Source organism: Passer domesticus, chromosome 19, assembly GCF_036417665.1.
Source record: "Passer domesticus isolate bPasDom1 chromosome 19, bPasDom1.hap1, whole genome shotgun sequence".
NCBI lineage: Eukaryota > Metazoa > Chordata > Aves > Passeriformes > Passeridae > Passer > Passer domesticus.
In genome coordinates this window covers 5,807,872-5,823,952 of record NC_087492.1, presented here as the reverse complement: position 1 = coordinate 5,823,952, position 16,081 = coordinate 5,807,872, and the positions used below count along the sequence as shown (strand labels likewise).

At 51.9% G+C, this 16,081-nt stretch overlaps 1 protein-coding gene across 3 annotated transcripts in view; it reads left to right on the top strand.

Moving 5' to 3' along the window:
- The first annotated feature begins 229 nt into the window (after window positions 1-229).
- RAD51D (RAD51 paralog D) overlaps window positions 230-16,081 on the top strand; it is a 38,481-nt gene continuing 22,629 nt past the window's right edge. Inside the window, exons 1-12 of one of the 3 annotated variants that reach the window (XR_010349250.1) lie at window positions 230-356; window positions 693-802; window positions 1,411-1,472; window positions 1,625-1,743; window positions 1,970-2,051; window positions 2,149-2,283; window positions 3,142-3,237; window positions 3,421-3,511; window positions 4,171-4,241; window positions 5,058-5,225; window positions 6,807-6,941; window positions 7,599-7,878. Coding sequence is in view for 2 of the 3 variants with exons in the window: in XM_064394433.1 (XP_064250503.1) it covers window positions 721-802; window positions 1,411-1,472; window positions 1,625-1,743; window positions 1,970-2,051; window positions 2,149-2,283; window positions 3,142-3,237; window positions 3,421-3,511; window positions 4,171-4,241; window positions 5,058-5,225; window positions 13,180-13,263 (990 nt within the window). In the remaining variant the exon portion in view is untranslated. Of the gene's footprint in view, window positions 357-692; window positions 803-1,410; window positions 1,473-1,624; window positions 1,744-1,969; window positions 2,052-2,148; window positions 2,284-3,141; window positions 3,238-3,420; window positions 3,512-4,170; window positions 4,242-5,057; window positions 5,226-6,806; window positions 7,879-13,179; window positions 13,264-16,081 lie in introns of those variants that run through there. The other 2 variants (XM_064394433.1, XM_064394434.1) reach the window with 2 other exon arrangements.

The window sequence follows — 16,081 nt, the reverse complement described above, 5'->3', positions numbered from 1 at the left end:
GGACAGGCGGGACGGGGATGGGGAACCCCAGCGGGATGGGATAACCGGGACGGGGATGGGAAACAGCAGCGGGATGGGACAGCCGGGACGGGGATGGGGACACCAGCGGGCTAGAACAGCCGGGATGGGGAACCCCAGCGGGATGGGATAACCGAGATGGGGAAGGGGAACACCAGCGGGATGGGACAGCCGGGCCGGGGATAGGGACACCAGCGGGACAGAACAGCCGAGACGGGGAAAGGGAACACCAGCGGGACGGGACAGGCGGGCCGGGGAAGAGGAGCGGCCCCGGCCCTTCCGCCGGCGGCAGGAAGCAGGAAGGGAGCGGGCAGGGCTGCGGGGAGCCCGGGCGGTGGGTGAGCATCGTGGGGCTGATGGATGGAGGTGATCGGGATGGAGGTGGCTCGGGATGGAGAGTCCCCTTGCCCCCGGAGGGATCCCCTCGCCCTCTGTGCTCCCCCACCCCAGCGATGCCCCCGTGCAGGATTTTGGGCTGTTTGTCCCCAAAGATTTATTTACCTACCCATCCCAAGCACAGCTTGGGTGGCTTCTCCCCGGCTTCGGGGGCAGGCGCCATCCGTGGCTCAGTGTTGGACCTGGCAGTGCAGGGCTGAGGATTGGAATTGATGATCTTGGGTGTCTTTTCCAAATTTAATGATTCTATGAATCCCACTCTCCCGTCTCCTCCGCAGGTCTCTGCTCTTCTCCCCCGCTGTGCAGATGGTGCTCCTGCGGGCTGGGCTCTGCCCTGGTCTCACTGAAGACATGATCCAGCTCCTCAGGGCCAATGCCATCAGGACGGGTAACAGGGTGGCATCAGGGTCTGGGCTTGGGGAACATCATCCCCTGTGTGTTTGGTGGTTTGTGTCATCCCACATCCTGGGAGGGTGGTGGTGGTGCAATAGCCTTCTGTGTCCTCCTTGCTGGATTTCTTCTGGGTCCTCCTGGGTGGATACTGTGAGTAAGGACTTCTCCAAAGGAGCAGGAGAGTGTAAGGATGTGGTAAGAGATCCCTGCAGAGGCTCATTGAGGATGGATCAATTCTGGCTTTTTTATGGTATTTCAGGATGGTTGTACAGTTTTCCCTCTGAAAAATGCCCAACTTTTTGGAATGCTGCACCCTGGGCACCTCCTGGCTTGGAGGGGAAGGAAAAGGTGCTGACCAGCTCTTGAGCAAAACAGGGAAAATTTTTTACCAGCTTTTCTCCCTACTCTGTTTTTCAAGAAACAGTTTGTTCTGTGATGAGTGATGGGGCCATCTCAGAGGACAAACTCCTCCACTCACAGTGCTGACAGAGGGCACAGCCACTTTGCTTGTTGGTGCAAGTTTTGTCTAAGCTGGTTGTTTTCTGGTGTTTGTGGTCTGACCATGTTTGACTTCCAACCTCTTGTCCCTTGTGTTGTTTACAGTGGTGGACTTTGTGTCTTCAGACCTGGAGGATGTTGCCCAAAAGTGTTCCCTGTCTTACAAGGTAGAACGTTCTACTCCTAGCTCCTGGTACATTAACCAGGGAGCTCAGAGCTCATGTTTGGCTCATGGACAAGGATGGGCTTGTCTGGGGGCCCTTCTGCAGCAGCTGCTGGCTGTTATCAGTCCCATTTCCAGGCGTGCCTCTGCCCCCAGGCGCTGGTTGCAGTCAGACGTGTGCTCCTGGCCCAGTTCTCTGCCTTCCCTGCCAATGGAGCTGACCTCTACGAGGAGCTCAAGAGCTCCACGGCCATCCTGCCCACTGGCAGCCCAAGGTGGGCACCTCACCCCCCCACCAGCTCTGCCTGGGGCTGGGTTTGCTGCACAAGGCTGTGGTTGCCAGCACAACCTGTGAATTTCATTCTCCAGACCATCCCCATGCACTTGTGTGCGTTTGGGAAGGGGATTTAAGGACAGATACCTGGGGACTGCTGCCTCCTGGTGCCCCTGCCATTCTGGCTGAAGGGGTGTTGATAATCCCCCCTTGTGCCCATCCCACAGCCTGGACCAGCTGCTGGACTCAGGGCTGTACACGGGGGAAGTGACAGAGCTCATGGGAGCACCAGGCACTGGGAAGACTCAGGTGAGTGGGGTGGAGGACAGGGGAGAGGACAGGTAGGGTGAAGATGTCCCACAGAGGGACACGTGAGGGCTGGCTGACCCCTGTCCCTGTCCCCCAGGTGTGCCTGGGCATTGCAGCCAGCGTGTCCCTGGGGCTCAAGCAGCACGTCCTGTTTCTGGACTCCACGGGGGGTTTCACTGCCTCCCGTCTCTGCCAGATGCTCCAAGCCCAGACAGAGGATGAGGAAGAGCAGGCAAGTTCCCCTGGAGCTGGTCCCTCTGCTTGCTCTGAAACTCATTTTGCTCATTTGCCTGCAAGAAACCCCAGAGGTGGTTTGTCTTTCCAGCTCTGCCTTTGCCCTCATGGGCTTTTTTGAGTCCAAACCTTTCCTTCCATGGCCCAGTGGGTGCCATGCTCAGGACAGACTCTGTTCTTTGTTGTTTTTCTTGGGAGAAGGGAGGGACTTACAGGACTTGCTGGACTTTGTTCCCTGAGCTCAATCTATGTTGCTTTTCCATCAGTGCCACAGGGGCAGTGGTGTTAATGGGGTGGAGGCAAATGTGGAAGAATAAGGGTCTGTGGCGTGGTGTGAATGCAGAGAGCTGGTGGCACCTGGGCAGGAGGAACAGGACAAATCCTGGGGTAGGAGGAATAGGAGAAATCCTGGGGCCGGAGGAATAGGAGAAGTCCTGGATGAGGAGGAATAGGAGAAACCCTGGGGCAGGAGGAATAGGACAAACCCTGGGGCAGGAGGAGTAGGAGAAATCCTGGGGCAGGAGGAACGGGACAAATCCTGGGTCAGGAGGAATAGGAGAAATCCTGGGGCAGGAGGAATAAGAGAAACCCTGGGGCAGGAGGAAGAGGACAAACCCTGGGGTAGGAGAAATAGGAGAAATCCTGGGACAGGAGGAATAGGACAAACCCTGGGGCAGGAGGAATAGGACAAACCCTGGGGTAGGAGAAATAGGAGAAATCCTGGGGCAGGAGGAATAAGAGAAACCCTGGGGCAGGAGGAATAGGACAAGTTCTGGATAAGGAGGAATAGGACAAACCCTGGGGCAGGAGGAATAGGAGAAACCCTGGGGAGACTGAGGCAGGTTCTGTGCTGCAGCTGGAGGCTCTGCAGCGGGTGCAGGTGGAACGTGTGTTCAACATCTACGAGGTGCTGGGTGCCTTGCAGGAGCTGCGGGATCGCCTCTCCCAGCAGGTAGGAGTGAGCCTTGGGGCCCCTCTCCCCTCCCCAGAGCTGCAGGGAGGCCAGCAGGGCTCGTGTGCCTGACAGGTGACTCCACATTGCCTCATGCTGGGCGTGCTGGAGCCTCTGTGCAGCTCACAGCCCCCAGAACTGCTGGATCTGTGACTCCACGTTGCAGCTGGTGCCTCCTTGCAGGTTGTGAGCTCCGTGGGACCTCTCAAGGTGGTGGTGCTGGACTCGGTGTCGGCTGTGATTTACCCTCTGCTGGGGGGCAGGCAGGCAGAGGGTGAGCTGGGCCACTGGGTGTGCTGTGCTTGGGATGGGGCTGGGGCAGGGCAGATCTGCATGTGAGTGCTGCCAGCTTTTCCCTTGGGACTGGATAAAAGGGGAGTGTTTGCAGTGTTAGCAGCAAACACTCCAGCTGGTGTGGTCACTCCTGGCAGTGGTCTGAAACCCATCCAGGGGTGGCACTGGACTTTGCCCATAAAGTAAAACTTCTCTTACTGTGTCAGAAACACATCATGGCACAGTTTGCAGAGCTCCTCTGAGGCCCTTTCTGCCAGAAAGGACCATAAATCAGAAGTGAGGATGCCAAGGAGCCCTCAAGCACCTTCCAGAGGGTCTTGCACAGCTGGGTGGCAGCCAGTGCTGTCACAGGAGGTCCCCTCACAGCTGTGGGCTGTAGGAAATGCAGCTGTGACCTGGAGGGATGGGTCCTGTGCCTGCTAAATCAACCTGGCCAGCTTTGTCTGGAGCTCCTGATGCTTTTGTAGGATTTTTTGGGCCTTCTAAGATAGGAAAGGATGGGGAATGGTCCAGTGAAGGTGTCCATGAATGTGAGTGCTGGCCCTGAATCCAATGCTCATGCAAATCCAGATGTGAGCTGCTTCCAGGGTGCACTTTGGGGGCTGATCCCAGACAGCCAGATGCTTTGTCCTGCTCCAGGTCTGGCCCTCATGATGCAGCTCTCCAAGGAGCTGAAGACCCTGGCCAGGGAGTTCAGCCTTGCTGTTGTGGTGAGTGTTGCTGTGCTTTGTCCTTCATGTGCTGGTGCAGGGCAAGGAGCCACGGGGAGGCTCTGGAGCCTGTGGGAGAGGGAGCCAGAGGCCTGAACCCCCCAGTGCCCTGCTCTGACATCTCTGCAGCCTGCAGAGGTCTTGTTCCAAGCATGGGGCAGCACCTGGGCTGATGTGCTGCCTCCTGCTCTTGCTGTCCTCAGCCATTCATGGGTTGAGCAAGGCAGAGTTAAGTCCAGGCAGGTTGAAAGGCTGGTTGTGTTTATTTTTGATACAACACCGTTCATTTAAGGGGCTGGCCAGCCTGCTGGGTAACCTCTTGGTCACCTTGCAAGAGCTGCAGGCATTGCATCATCCCACAGGAGCTGCAAAGGGCCCTGCTCTAGCCTTGCCCAGCTCTTGGCCAGTGCACCAGGCAGGGTGGGAGCACACTTAATGTGTCTGAGCAGGGAATGTCACACCAGAGGATGGTGGTCTGCTGAGCCTGGCACTGGAGGGTGTCAACACGGTCCTACCTTTCCTTCTGGTACAGTGACAAGGACAGTGTGTCTGGAAGGACACTTGGAGGCCCCAAGTTAAACTTTGTTTTGATTTCAGCACCAGCAGAGATGCAGCTTGCAGAAATCAGTGAACTCCCTGACACTGCTCTGGGCAATTACCTGGGCTGTGCTCAGAGGGATGGCAGAGAGGATGAAGGAGAAGGGAAACCTTCCTAGAAGCAGCAGCACAGCCAGGATTTCCTGGTGACCTCCAGTGTATCACTACACCAAGTGGCACTGCTTATCCCAGGCACTGATAAATCTGTTTGTGCTGCAGGTGACCAACCAGGTGACAAGGGACAGCAGCAGTGGCCCACTGAAGCCAGCCCTCGGCCGCTCCTGGAGTTTCGTGCCCAGCACCCGGGTGCTGCTGGAGAGCAGAGAGGGCCCCTGGGAGAGACCCAGCACACAACGTGCAGCTTCCCTGGCCAAGTCACCCCGGCAGGTGAGTGAGCATCCATCCATGTGTCCATCTGTCATCCGTCCATCCATCCATCATCCATCCATCCATCCATCCATCCATCCATCCATCATCCATCCATCCATCCATCCATCCATCCATCCATCCATCCATCCATCCATCCATCCATCCCTGCATCCATCCATCCATCCATCCATCCATCCATCCATCCATCCATCCATCCCTCCATCCCTCCATCCCTCCATCCCCAGCCTGGCAGTGGGAGAGCAGCTTGTGCAGCCTGGCTGGGTGCTGCAGAGGGGAGGAGCAGAGCATCTGTTCCCAGCAGCCTGGGCTGATGTTTTTAGGCAGGATAAATGAGTGGTACTACTGTATTTACAGGGAATGTCCTAACGAAGGCAGGAATGATGAATCTGCCTCCATGTTCTCAGAAAGCTCATTTATTACTTTATTATACTATATTAAAGAATACTATACTAAAGAATACAGAAAATATACTTACTGAATGCTGAAAGATAATAAGGAAAACTCGTGACTCTTTCCAGAGTCTGACACAGCTTGGCCCCAGTTGGCCAAAGAGTGAAAACAACTCACAGCAGAATCCAATCAGACACTCACCTGTGGGTAAACAATCTCCAAATACATTCCAAAGGAGCAAAACACAGGAGAAGCAAATGAGACAAGAATTATTTTCCTTTTCTCTGAGGCTTCTCAGGCAAAAAATCCTGGGTGAAAGAATTTTTTCAGAGAATGTGAATGCCACATGGCACCACTTCCAATCCAGGTCACTGTGTTCCTGCTGTTGGTTTCACTCTCCTGATGGTGTGTGGGCAGTGAGGGTCCTGTGAAATGGCTCTGACACCTCCAAAGGTGACTTCAGCTGGAGGCCTGCCTCAGATGGCATAAAATCAGCAGGAGGGCTTCTGTGGTGATGTTGGAAACAGAAAAGTTTTAATAAAAGGCAAAATAACAAAGCTCTTTACAGAAAAAAAAAAAAAAAAAAAACAGAGCCAGGGGCAAGAGGCTCTTGCCCCTGGTAAAACACCTCACAAAAGCAATTTTTTCCTTTGTTCTCTTCTTTTTCTAGTGAATTGCTCAGGCAGGACTTTTTGGCTTCTGTCCAATTAGCTATCCTTAAGTTTGAGGTGAAGTCCCCAAAGTCCTATGAGGTGTCTTTTTACCTAATTGAGAAGAGAAACTTCTGGGCATTTTTTCCTTTTTAAGGAGACAAAGGACAGTTTGGTCACTCAGTCAACAGAGGGCACATTCCTACTGAATTCCCCATTCAGCCCTGCCTGAGCCTTCTGGCTCTGAGCCTTCTCTGCTGCTTGATCCAAACAGATTTGGGACTGCTGGTGTGCTAGGCAGTGAAATACATCCTGGATGTGCTAAATGATGGTGTGTCTGGGGATGTCTCAGAGCAAGATGTTCTTTCTTTGCTAAATTGCGTTGTCTATTTGTATCTCTGCATTCAGCAGGCCCAGTTAAAACAGGGGCACCAGCAGCAGGAATTCCTGAGGGGGATTAACTGGGATTTTGGCAGGAGATGGAGTGATGTAGAGCCCAGCAGAGTGAGGATAAGCTTTGCTCTGCCCCTCCTTGCAGCCAACAGGGATCCAGGTGGAGCTGGACCTTGGAAATGGTGACGTGTTGGAGCCCAGCCTGGTGACAGCCACACAGGGACTCTGATGGGCTGGAAAAGCAGATGTCACAAGGTTCAAGAGAGCTGCACAAAAGCAGGCAAGCACTGATGGTTTTACAAACTGACTGAGAGTCCTGCAGCCCCGGGAAGGACCAACAAGAAAAATCTCTAGTGGAAAAACCAAATGTGGGTTCCCTGGAGACCTCTGTGCCTGGGCTGTGAGGGCAGCCAGGTCCTGTCCTCCTTGTCCTCACCCCCAGAGCCAGCCCTGTGCTCAGCTGGTGTTTGGGATCAGCACAACCCCACAAATCCCCTGTGCTGGTTCTGTTCCCCCGTGGCTCCCTGCCCTCTGCAGTTCTGATCATCCTTGGGCCCTCAGTGGCCTTGGTTCAGAAATAAAGCAAAAAAAAAGCTGTTGCACATTGCTGTGGTTGTTGAGAGCTGGAATTCAGTTAATGACAGCTGCTCTGAACTTAATTAAAATGTTGAGCAGGCCTGGGGTGGGACAGGCTGCTGATGAGCAGGGACATAATGAGATCCTTGATCTTCCCCTCTCCCCAGAGGAGCCCCAGGCCCTGTGGGGACCTGCTGGTGGTTTTGGGGCACAGCTGGGCTGTGTAAAGCCTTGCTGCCAACTGATGGAGGTTCTGATCTGGGTCAGATGGTCCTGGCTGGCACCAGCTGGCCCTGCTGGATGCTCAAGGACCTATTCAATTGCATGTGCTGATGTTTAAAATGATCTTGCCCTGCTCCAGTGCTTTCCTGCTGCTCTTGTGTGCTCTTGGCAACCTCCTGAGGAGAGGGAGCCTTGGATGTGGAGTTTCCTCCTGATCCCAGATGTCTCAGATGCCCTCAGTTTAGGAGGCCTCCTCGCCAGGTGAGCTGAGCCATGGCTTGCATTCAAGGCAGCTGATGGAGAATTTGGGGGCTGGGACTAATTAGGGCATGCTCATTAAACTAATAGCACAGCACCACAGCTGCTGGAGCCCTCTAAGGCTGTGCTTGACACATTAAATACATATTTTTTCCTGAAAACTTTCTGCAGTTGTGTATTTGTTTGCATTTCTGGGCTCTCCAGGCTCAGGAGGGGAGGTTTGGCTCCTGGGATTGCAGCCTGGTTGTTGGGGTGAGGAGGAAGAGGATGGTTTTCCTGTCTGCTGGAGACCTGTGCTGACGTGGCTGGAATTTACAAGCAGAAATTTACCTTATTAGCTAATTTCTTGTTGGTCAATTCCTTCCTAGCTCCTCTCTTGGAGCTGTGGATAAAGGGGTGGTGCACACACATTTTAATTACTCATTTATCTCTCTGCCTCAGGTTCTGCAGGGGAAGCAAAGCTCTTGTGGGGGAGTGTGGAGCAGGGAAGAGCCAAACAGAAACCTCTGGGCTTATGTTTGAGCTAAGAGAGCTTTCCAGATGTTTCCTTCCCTTAAGCAGCAGGATGAGAAGAGGAACAAAATGCTCTGAACCCTGGTTAGAGTCAGCATGAGACCAACCATGTGTGATCCCTGAGAAAGGACAGGAGAAATTCCAGCCTTGCTGTGCTGAATTCCTGGCTGTGTTGCTGCAGGGAAGGTGTCACTGTGGCTGCTGGCTGTTTCAGTGTGGGGACAGCAGGGGAGTTCAGGGAATCTCTTACCCCATCTGGAAAAACCTGACTTCCTCCTCAAGCTGATTTGCCCTAAATTTGCATAGTAAAATCAGGCTTAAAGGAGTTTCTGACCTAAATATCCTCATTCAGCCTTTCCCCTCCGTGCTCAGACAGGCGCTCCTGCAGCTCTGTAATGCAGAGCTCAGGATGTTCTTTTCCCCTGCCTCTTCCCAATGCCCAAAACAGCTGGAAAACCTCTGGAAAGGCTTGGAGCAGGGCAGTGAATCCCATCCCAGGGCAGGCAGGGCACCTCTCACTCCGAGCAGCAGGGATGCCTTTTGACACTAGGGGCTTATTGGTCCTTTTGTACATATTTTTAAATATATAAAAACATACATATATATTAAAAAAATATAAAAAACATATATATATATTTGTATATTTATTTGTATATATCTTTTATACATATAAAATACACATATAAATGTGTGTTTACAGAAATTGTGTGCACATATGTGTGTGCATGTACGGGCTGCACACATATGTGTGTCCATGCCTCTGTGAGTCTGTATCTCGGTGTCAGAGGACAGGAGTCTCACGCTGTGCCAGGGCAGGTTCAGGCTGGACGTGAGGAGGAAGGAAGGGTGATTAAACTCGGGAATGGTGGAGTCACCATCCCTGGGGTGCTCAGGGAGAGACTGGATGGCTGGCCGATGAGATGTATTGCATGCCGATTGATTCTGTGATCTCTCGGTGTATGCTCCCTTCCCGTGCAATGCCGTGCGCACCCAGGGACGCCCCCAGCGCACAGGAACCCCGTAGTATCCCCTCCTTCTCTTCCTCCTCCTCCTCCTCCTCCCACCTGCCCGCGGCGGGTCTCGAACCCGCGGATCTCGGCGCCCCCGCGGAGTCCTCCCGGCCGCCAGGGGGCGGTGCTGCCCCGCCCGGCTGCGCTGGGGCCGCTCCGGGCCCCGCGGGCAGTTGCCATAGCGCCGCCGCCGCCGAGCGCAGGCACCGGGACGGGAGCGCCCGCCCCAGGCCCGCCGGCCCCGCCGCCACCCGGGACGCGGCTCCTCAGGGGGAAGGTGAGGCCCCTGCGGCCCGGCTCGGGTCGGGGGGCTGCCAGGTGTGAGGGGCTGGGAGCGTCTGGGGAGGCTGACAGGGGTGGAGCGCTGAGGGGAGCCGGCAGGTTCGGGAGCGTGGAGACCTGAGGGGGCAGAGGGGGCTGGAGGGTTCGGGGACGTGTGGGGGGCTTTGGGGGAGCGTTTGGGGGTGTGGGGCAGTGAGGAGACTGCCGGTTTTGGGGGTGTGGGGCAGTGGGGGCTGCCAGGGTAGAGAAGGGCGGATGGGGCAGGGGAGGGGGGCAGTGAATGTGGGGTCCGTGAGGCCGTGGAGCTGGCACTGAGGGTGAGCAGGAGCTCTGGTGGCTCTGGGTTGGGGTGTTGGCAAGGGTAGGGGCACAGAGGGCACGGGGGCTGCCAGGATTTGGGGGGCACAGGGGCTGCCAGGGTTTGGGGGGGCACAGGGGCTGCCAGGATTTGGGGGGGCACAGGGGCTGCCAGGGTTTGGGGGGGCACAGGGGCTGCCAGGATTTGGGGGGGCACAGGGGCTGCCAGGATTTGGGGGGGCACACAGGGGCTGCCAGGGTTTGGGGGGGCACAGGGGCTGCCAGGGTTTGGGGGGGCACAGGGGCTGCCAGGATTTGGGGGGGCACAGGGGCTGCCAGGATTTGGGGGGCACAGGGGCTGCCAGGATTTGGGGGGGCACAGGAGCTGCCAGGATTTGGGGGCACACAGGGGCTGCCAGGGTTTGGGGGGCACGGGGGGAATGGGGCTGTGGGCTTGGGGCAGCTGCAGCACCTGGGTTTTGGTTTGGGCTGATGGGGTCAAGGGGCTCCCTCACAGGGTTTCCCTAATGAGGGGGAGTGGGACTCTGGTGCAGCCTCATTTTTCTTGTTAAGAGGGTGATGAGTAACTCTTCCCTTTCTGGGTTTTGCTCCCAGAGGGCCTCTGTGGTTCAGTAGGTTGTTCTGCTCAAATTGCTATGAGAGCTGAGGAATTCTGGATAAGCACCAGCCTTCTGTAGAGCTCCCTGCTTAAATTATTGTCTCTTTGCATTTAGCATGTCCAAAGTGTAATTTGGTGTTAAGGACCTAAAAAATTTCCTTCTCTGCTCAAAACTGGGGGCGTAGTGCAAAGTGAAAGCTGAGCAAGTCCTTCCTTTGCTGCAGAAGGCAAAAGTTGTTGAGAAAATAAAAGTGCTGGAGTGTCCTTCCGAGCAGTTTGTTCCTGTAAGCAGGTCAAGGTGTTTCCTGTGGGGAAAGCATTGACTCATTCTCAGGTTTCTTAGCAGTGTTGTGGTGTCTGCAGGTTAATAAATGTCAGCAGAGTCCTGCCTGGGTCTCCTCGGGTGAGAAGGCTGAGGATGGACAGGCTCAGTGTTTGAGGAGCAGTTCCCCTCCAGAAAAAGCTCAGGTGTTTCCCAGCACTGCAAGGCCAGCTGGGCGTGCTTAGCCAAGCGCAGCACTAAAGGGAGATAGGAAGGGTTTAATTTTATGCTTCTTGGATTGAGCTGTGCTCGGGGTAATGTTTAATTGGCTGAGACAGAAGGGGTTTGTTTGTGTGTTTGTTTGAGCTCACTTCCTCCTCTGTGACACAGCATGTCCTCTGTGGGGAGCACAGGATGTCAGCTCAGATGTTGGGTGGGGAGAGCTGCTCCACAGCAGTGCAGGGACCTGTGGCACTTCTCTGTCCTTTCCAGCCTCACTGGGGAGTTGGTGAAGAGCTTAGCAGATCTACAAGGAGCTTTTTTAGCTCTCCATGTCATTAGGATGGGAGATGGTTGGTGCATTTTGAGTTGGTAATTTGTTGTGTTTACACTCTGGTGGGTTGTATTTCAACACTTTGAAGCTCAGATTTTAAGACAGATGATCGTTAAGGCATGTACATGATTGTATCAACAAAAAGAGTTTTAATGCTTTGTTTTCCCACTGTTCCCTCATTTTTTTCCAGACCTGAGGAGTGAAGCAGAAAGCTGTGATGAGCTTTAAATGTTTCCTACAATTCCACATCCTTGGTTTATCTACCTCCACCCATCAAATACCGAATCTCCTTAACTCCTTAGTGCCCACAGTGATGGAGAGGGATCTTGTAGTTGTTCTCTGTAATCACAATTGGTTTTGGTGGCACAATTGGCTCTCATGAACCAAAACAATCACCTTTGGCTGTTGTGTTTCCCACTGGGGGCTGGGAATCCTGGAGCTGCAGCACTCTGTGGCTGCACATCCACTCAGCTATAGCAACTGAGCCTCTGATTAAAGGCTGAGTGCCTTGACAGTGGAGCTCATGGGTTAATGCTTAATTGCTCGAGTTTTTGCTGAATTGGGATAGTTTTGAAGTCATCACATGAGTGTCGTGTTTAATTGTAGGGTAGAAAAAGTAGGATGGCTTCCAGTGAGGCTCAGTCTTTCCCACTGGCAGGTGCCATGTGATTTGGCTCCCAAAATCAGAGCTGAATGCACTGCTCTGCACTGAGAGCACAAAGGAATCAAAATGTGAGTTTTTGGGAGGTTAGTGGTCACTAGTTGAGTTTAGGACTGAAATCAGTCTTCTTCACATCTTCAGTTTTCTGTTTACTGTTGTTGACTTCAATGTGGGTTTGTGTTGTTTTGTTTGTTTGTTAAATGGTGTAATTTTCACTTCTTGTGCAACTTTGCACCAGGGTTTGTTGTTAGTAACAACTGAGATTGTAAACTCTTCAATTAGGCTGGAGCATGAGCTGAGCTCCAGTGCTGTTATTAAACCTGCAGTTTGGACTTTGAACCAGTTTTTGCCTGGAGGGGGGAAGCAGATTTCCATGGTGTGTTTGCTCTGTGTGCCTGTCCTGGGCCAGCTCAGAGGGGCCCTGGAGCTGGGCAGGCTGTGAGTGACCCAGCACTGCAGTTTGTGTCCTCAGCTCTGGCTGGGGAGAGTGCTCTCCTCACCCAGGCTGTGCTGGTTTCACTGTAGGAAAATGGTGTTTAATTGAGGTTAGGCTACTGTCCTGTCCCTTCCAGTGGGTTTCCATAGAATATGGAACACAGAGTGGGTTGGGTTGGAAGGCTCTTAAAGATCACCTAATTCAAGATCCCCTGGCTCCATCTCTTCTCTAAACCTTCTGACCAGTCCTGATTTGAAGATAAGAAATCAAAACACATTGAACCAAGTACTTGTGCTTAATGAAACACACTGTGGGCAGCAGGATAATGAGATCTGCAGAAAGGTGTGTGGCCCTTTTTTGGGACACAGCTGTGTGTGACCTGCTGCTGGACCGGGAGAGAGAACCTCTGGGTACCTGGCAGTTAAGAGAAATTGGTTCTTCTCTCTATTCCCAGCTCTGGCTACAGACACAGCCCAGCTTTACCTGGGTGCTGGAGTCTGGATTCAGCTCTGGAGGGGGTGCAGCCAGAGCCCTGCTGAGCTCCCTGGTGCTGCTGTGCCCTGTCCTTCCATGGATTTACCTGGATGTTCCCCCAGCCCTCCCTGACTGCCCACTGTGAACCCCCAGCCTGGCTCCTGCTCCCCAGAGTGATTCCAGTCGTTATCCCTGACAATCCCTCTCTGGGGTTTCCCAAGCCTGTTTTCCTCCCTCTCCCAGGGACTGTCCTTGCAAAGCCAGGGCTGGGAGTGTGAGCTCCCCTGAGCTGGCATTGAGGGAGCAGGGAAGGCTTTGCAGGGGTGAGTGAGTGAGTGGAATCTCTGTTTCACAGGTGGGGACAATCCAGTCGTGTCACTGCTGGGCTGATGTCAGGACCAGGACTCACCTGCATGCAAAGGTTTCAAACCCCCTGCTGGTAGGTGCCTCTAAAGTTGATTATTTAGTGTTCAAGCAACATTACAAGGTTGAAAAATTACCCTTTTCTTTAAGAAACCAAGAGTATGACTGTCAAATCAAGAATTCAGATTTTGTATTAGGTTTTTGCTTCTTTCTCAGCTGTTTTCTCAGAACTGAGAGGGCTCATTCTAACCTCTGAAAGGCCTTTTTGGCTTGTTCAATTTATGCTCCCATAAGGGACTTTCTTTAGAAAGAATTGTTGTTCTGAGATGCTGTTAATTCTTCTCAGTGTCTGTAAAATCTACAACTTCTTCATTTGAATTGCTCTTGAGGTTTTCAGTTTACTCAAAAACATTAACCAGGCTTCTTTCTCTAATGCCCTCTGGCTCCTCTGCCAAATAGTCTTGGAATAGGAATTTCCACATTTTATTTTGGTGGAGACTAAAATATTCATTAAAGATCAGCTTTTTTAATGCTGCCACCTTTTTATTTATATTCAGAAGGTTGTGGGATGTGCTTATAAGAATATACTTAAGGAGCATATGCTTTGAATCTTTTAGTTTAGGCTGATGTTAAGTGAGATTTGAAATTAATTAAGTGTAATTTAAATTTAAAATACTCTCTTTTGGGAGTAGCTTGTTGCGTGGTAACCTCTGCTGCAAGAAGGATGGTTCCTTTGGGCATTATTTATTCTATATATACACATGGATGATTTCAAAGTGCAGTGTCACAAGTGGCATCACTGAATCCACACCACTTGAGCTTTTATTGCTTTGGCTTTTGCCCAGATGAGTCAGGAACTGCATCCCACAGAATTCCAGACTGAAACTGATGTGTTGCTACTTTTTGTTGATGTCAAAATACCTTGCTCAGAGCAAAATGACTGCTGGCACCAGAGGATGGCTGCCAGCTGTCCTTCCCCAGAGACTTGGCTTGCTGGCATCACTCAGATGAGCAATTCCTGTGTTTGAGGTCATCCTCCAAGGGGTTGCATCATGCATTAATAATTTTGCTTCCATGGAAGTGTTGGTGCTTCCCAGGACTTTGCCTGGGCCGTGGTTGCTTGGAAAGCTGCCCAGCAGTGCTGTCCCTGGGCGAGGGGGGTGAGAAGCAGCAGCTTCGTGCTCTGCTGCAGTTTGGTGTTAAAAGAATCATTGCCAGGCTGGGAGCACAACTGGTGCTGCAGCTCTGAGGCAGTGAGCAGCTCCTGCTCTGTGGGATTGCCTTTGAATTTGTGTTGTATGTGTCTTCAAAAGGAGCTTTTATTCATCTGCTGGAATAGATTTCTTTATAGACACTTGAATTTGATAATCTGAGGAAAGACAAGCCTCTGTTCCTGAATGGTTTTTAAAATGACAAATTAGTGGTTAAAAAAGGGGAAATCTCTGTTTAGATTAGCAAAATAACTTTTTTCTTACTGAATGCATGAACCTTTTCCTATATGTCTGCCCAGCAGTCTGGGCTAGCAGCAGAGATGGATAGAATGTCAAGCCTGATAGATTGTTGGAGCTGGTTTTTGGTAGTTAAACAATAATGGAGCTGTTGTGTGCTCGCAGGGAAACACTGAGCTCTGTGTGCAGACCTCAGCCTGGAGAAAGTTCCAATTGTTCCACAGAAGGGCGAGTTCTAAAATGCAGCTTCTGTGGCTGGTGGCACAGCTGGCCAGATCCCTGCCTGTCCTGAGGCCCTTGCACAAGCATTGCAGGAGAGTTTGGAAACAGTTTATTTTTCAGATTCCAAGTAAAATGTAGATTTCCAAGTCCCCTTTGACTGTATAATCCAAAGAGTAGAAATCTCAGCTGGTTTTTATGTAGGGGCTGTTTCATGCTCTTGGAGCTCAGGGCCCAGTTCCTGCCAGTCAGAGAGGCTGATATTGCATAATCCATGCCTTATGTCTCTCAGATGGAAAGGCTGATCTGTTGTTGGAGGGGATCATGGAATTCCCTGTCAGCTCAGTCAGACCTGAGCTGTCACTGTGCATCTTCTTGTGCAGAGGGCTCTGGGGTAGGAGGAGCAAGATTTTGTCTCTTATGCAGCAGAGAAAGAGGAGGGAGTTGAAACACGAATTTAATAGAAATAAAGCCCAAAGCATCAGTGTCCTTTTTGGCAAAGTACCTTTTTTTCCTGCTGTTATTTATACTATTTGTTACTTTTCCCTTTGACCTGAATACAAATCAGACAGATTTTTGCAATGGAAATACCTAAGGAATTCATTTTTTGTTCTGAGTGAAGGAATTCCTGGAAAGAGCTGAAATATGTTGTTCAGCTCACTGCCAGGCTTCAGGAGTAACTGGAATGCCTACAAGGTGTGCAGGGAGAGTGCAGCTGGAATTCAAAGCACCTGTAAATGACTGCTTGTCTATGGCAAAATAACACACTTAGGAAAAAAACACTTGCAGCATTTCTTTTTATCTGCCTTCAGAGGCACCTTAAATCTGCAAATAACCTTATCTGATCATCCTGATACCATCTCTGAACTCTGCCGTGGGTGAAAACCTATTTCAGGGTTTCAGTTGTGTGTGTTTTAGAGAGAACACACAAACACAACACATTTAATACAGGTTTGCTATTTGGTCCCTTGGAACCCTCAACATTGCATGACTTCAGTTTGTTCAGCTCTTGCTGTGGTAAAGGCCATTTCTGTCAGGTTTTCAAACAATGTGTCCAACTGCATGTAATGAAGCCTTTTCATCCAACAGAATGTAGGCCAGAGCCCAGCCCGGGTCGTGAAAGGCTTTACTTTGTCTGAGGGAAGTAAGATGATCGTTCTTGGAGTGAGGCCTGTCTCCCTCAGTGCTGCTCTGCCCAAAGCCAAACTCACTTGGTAACACATTGTT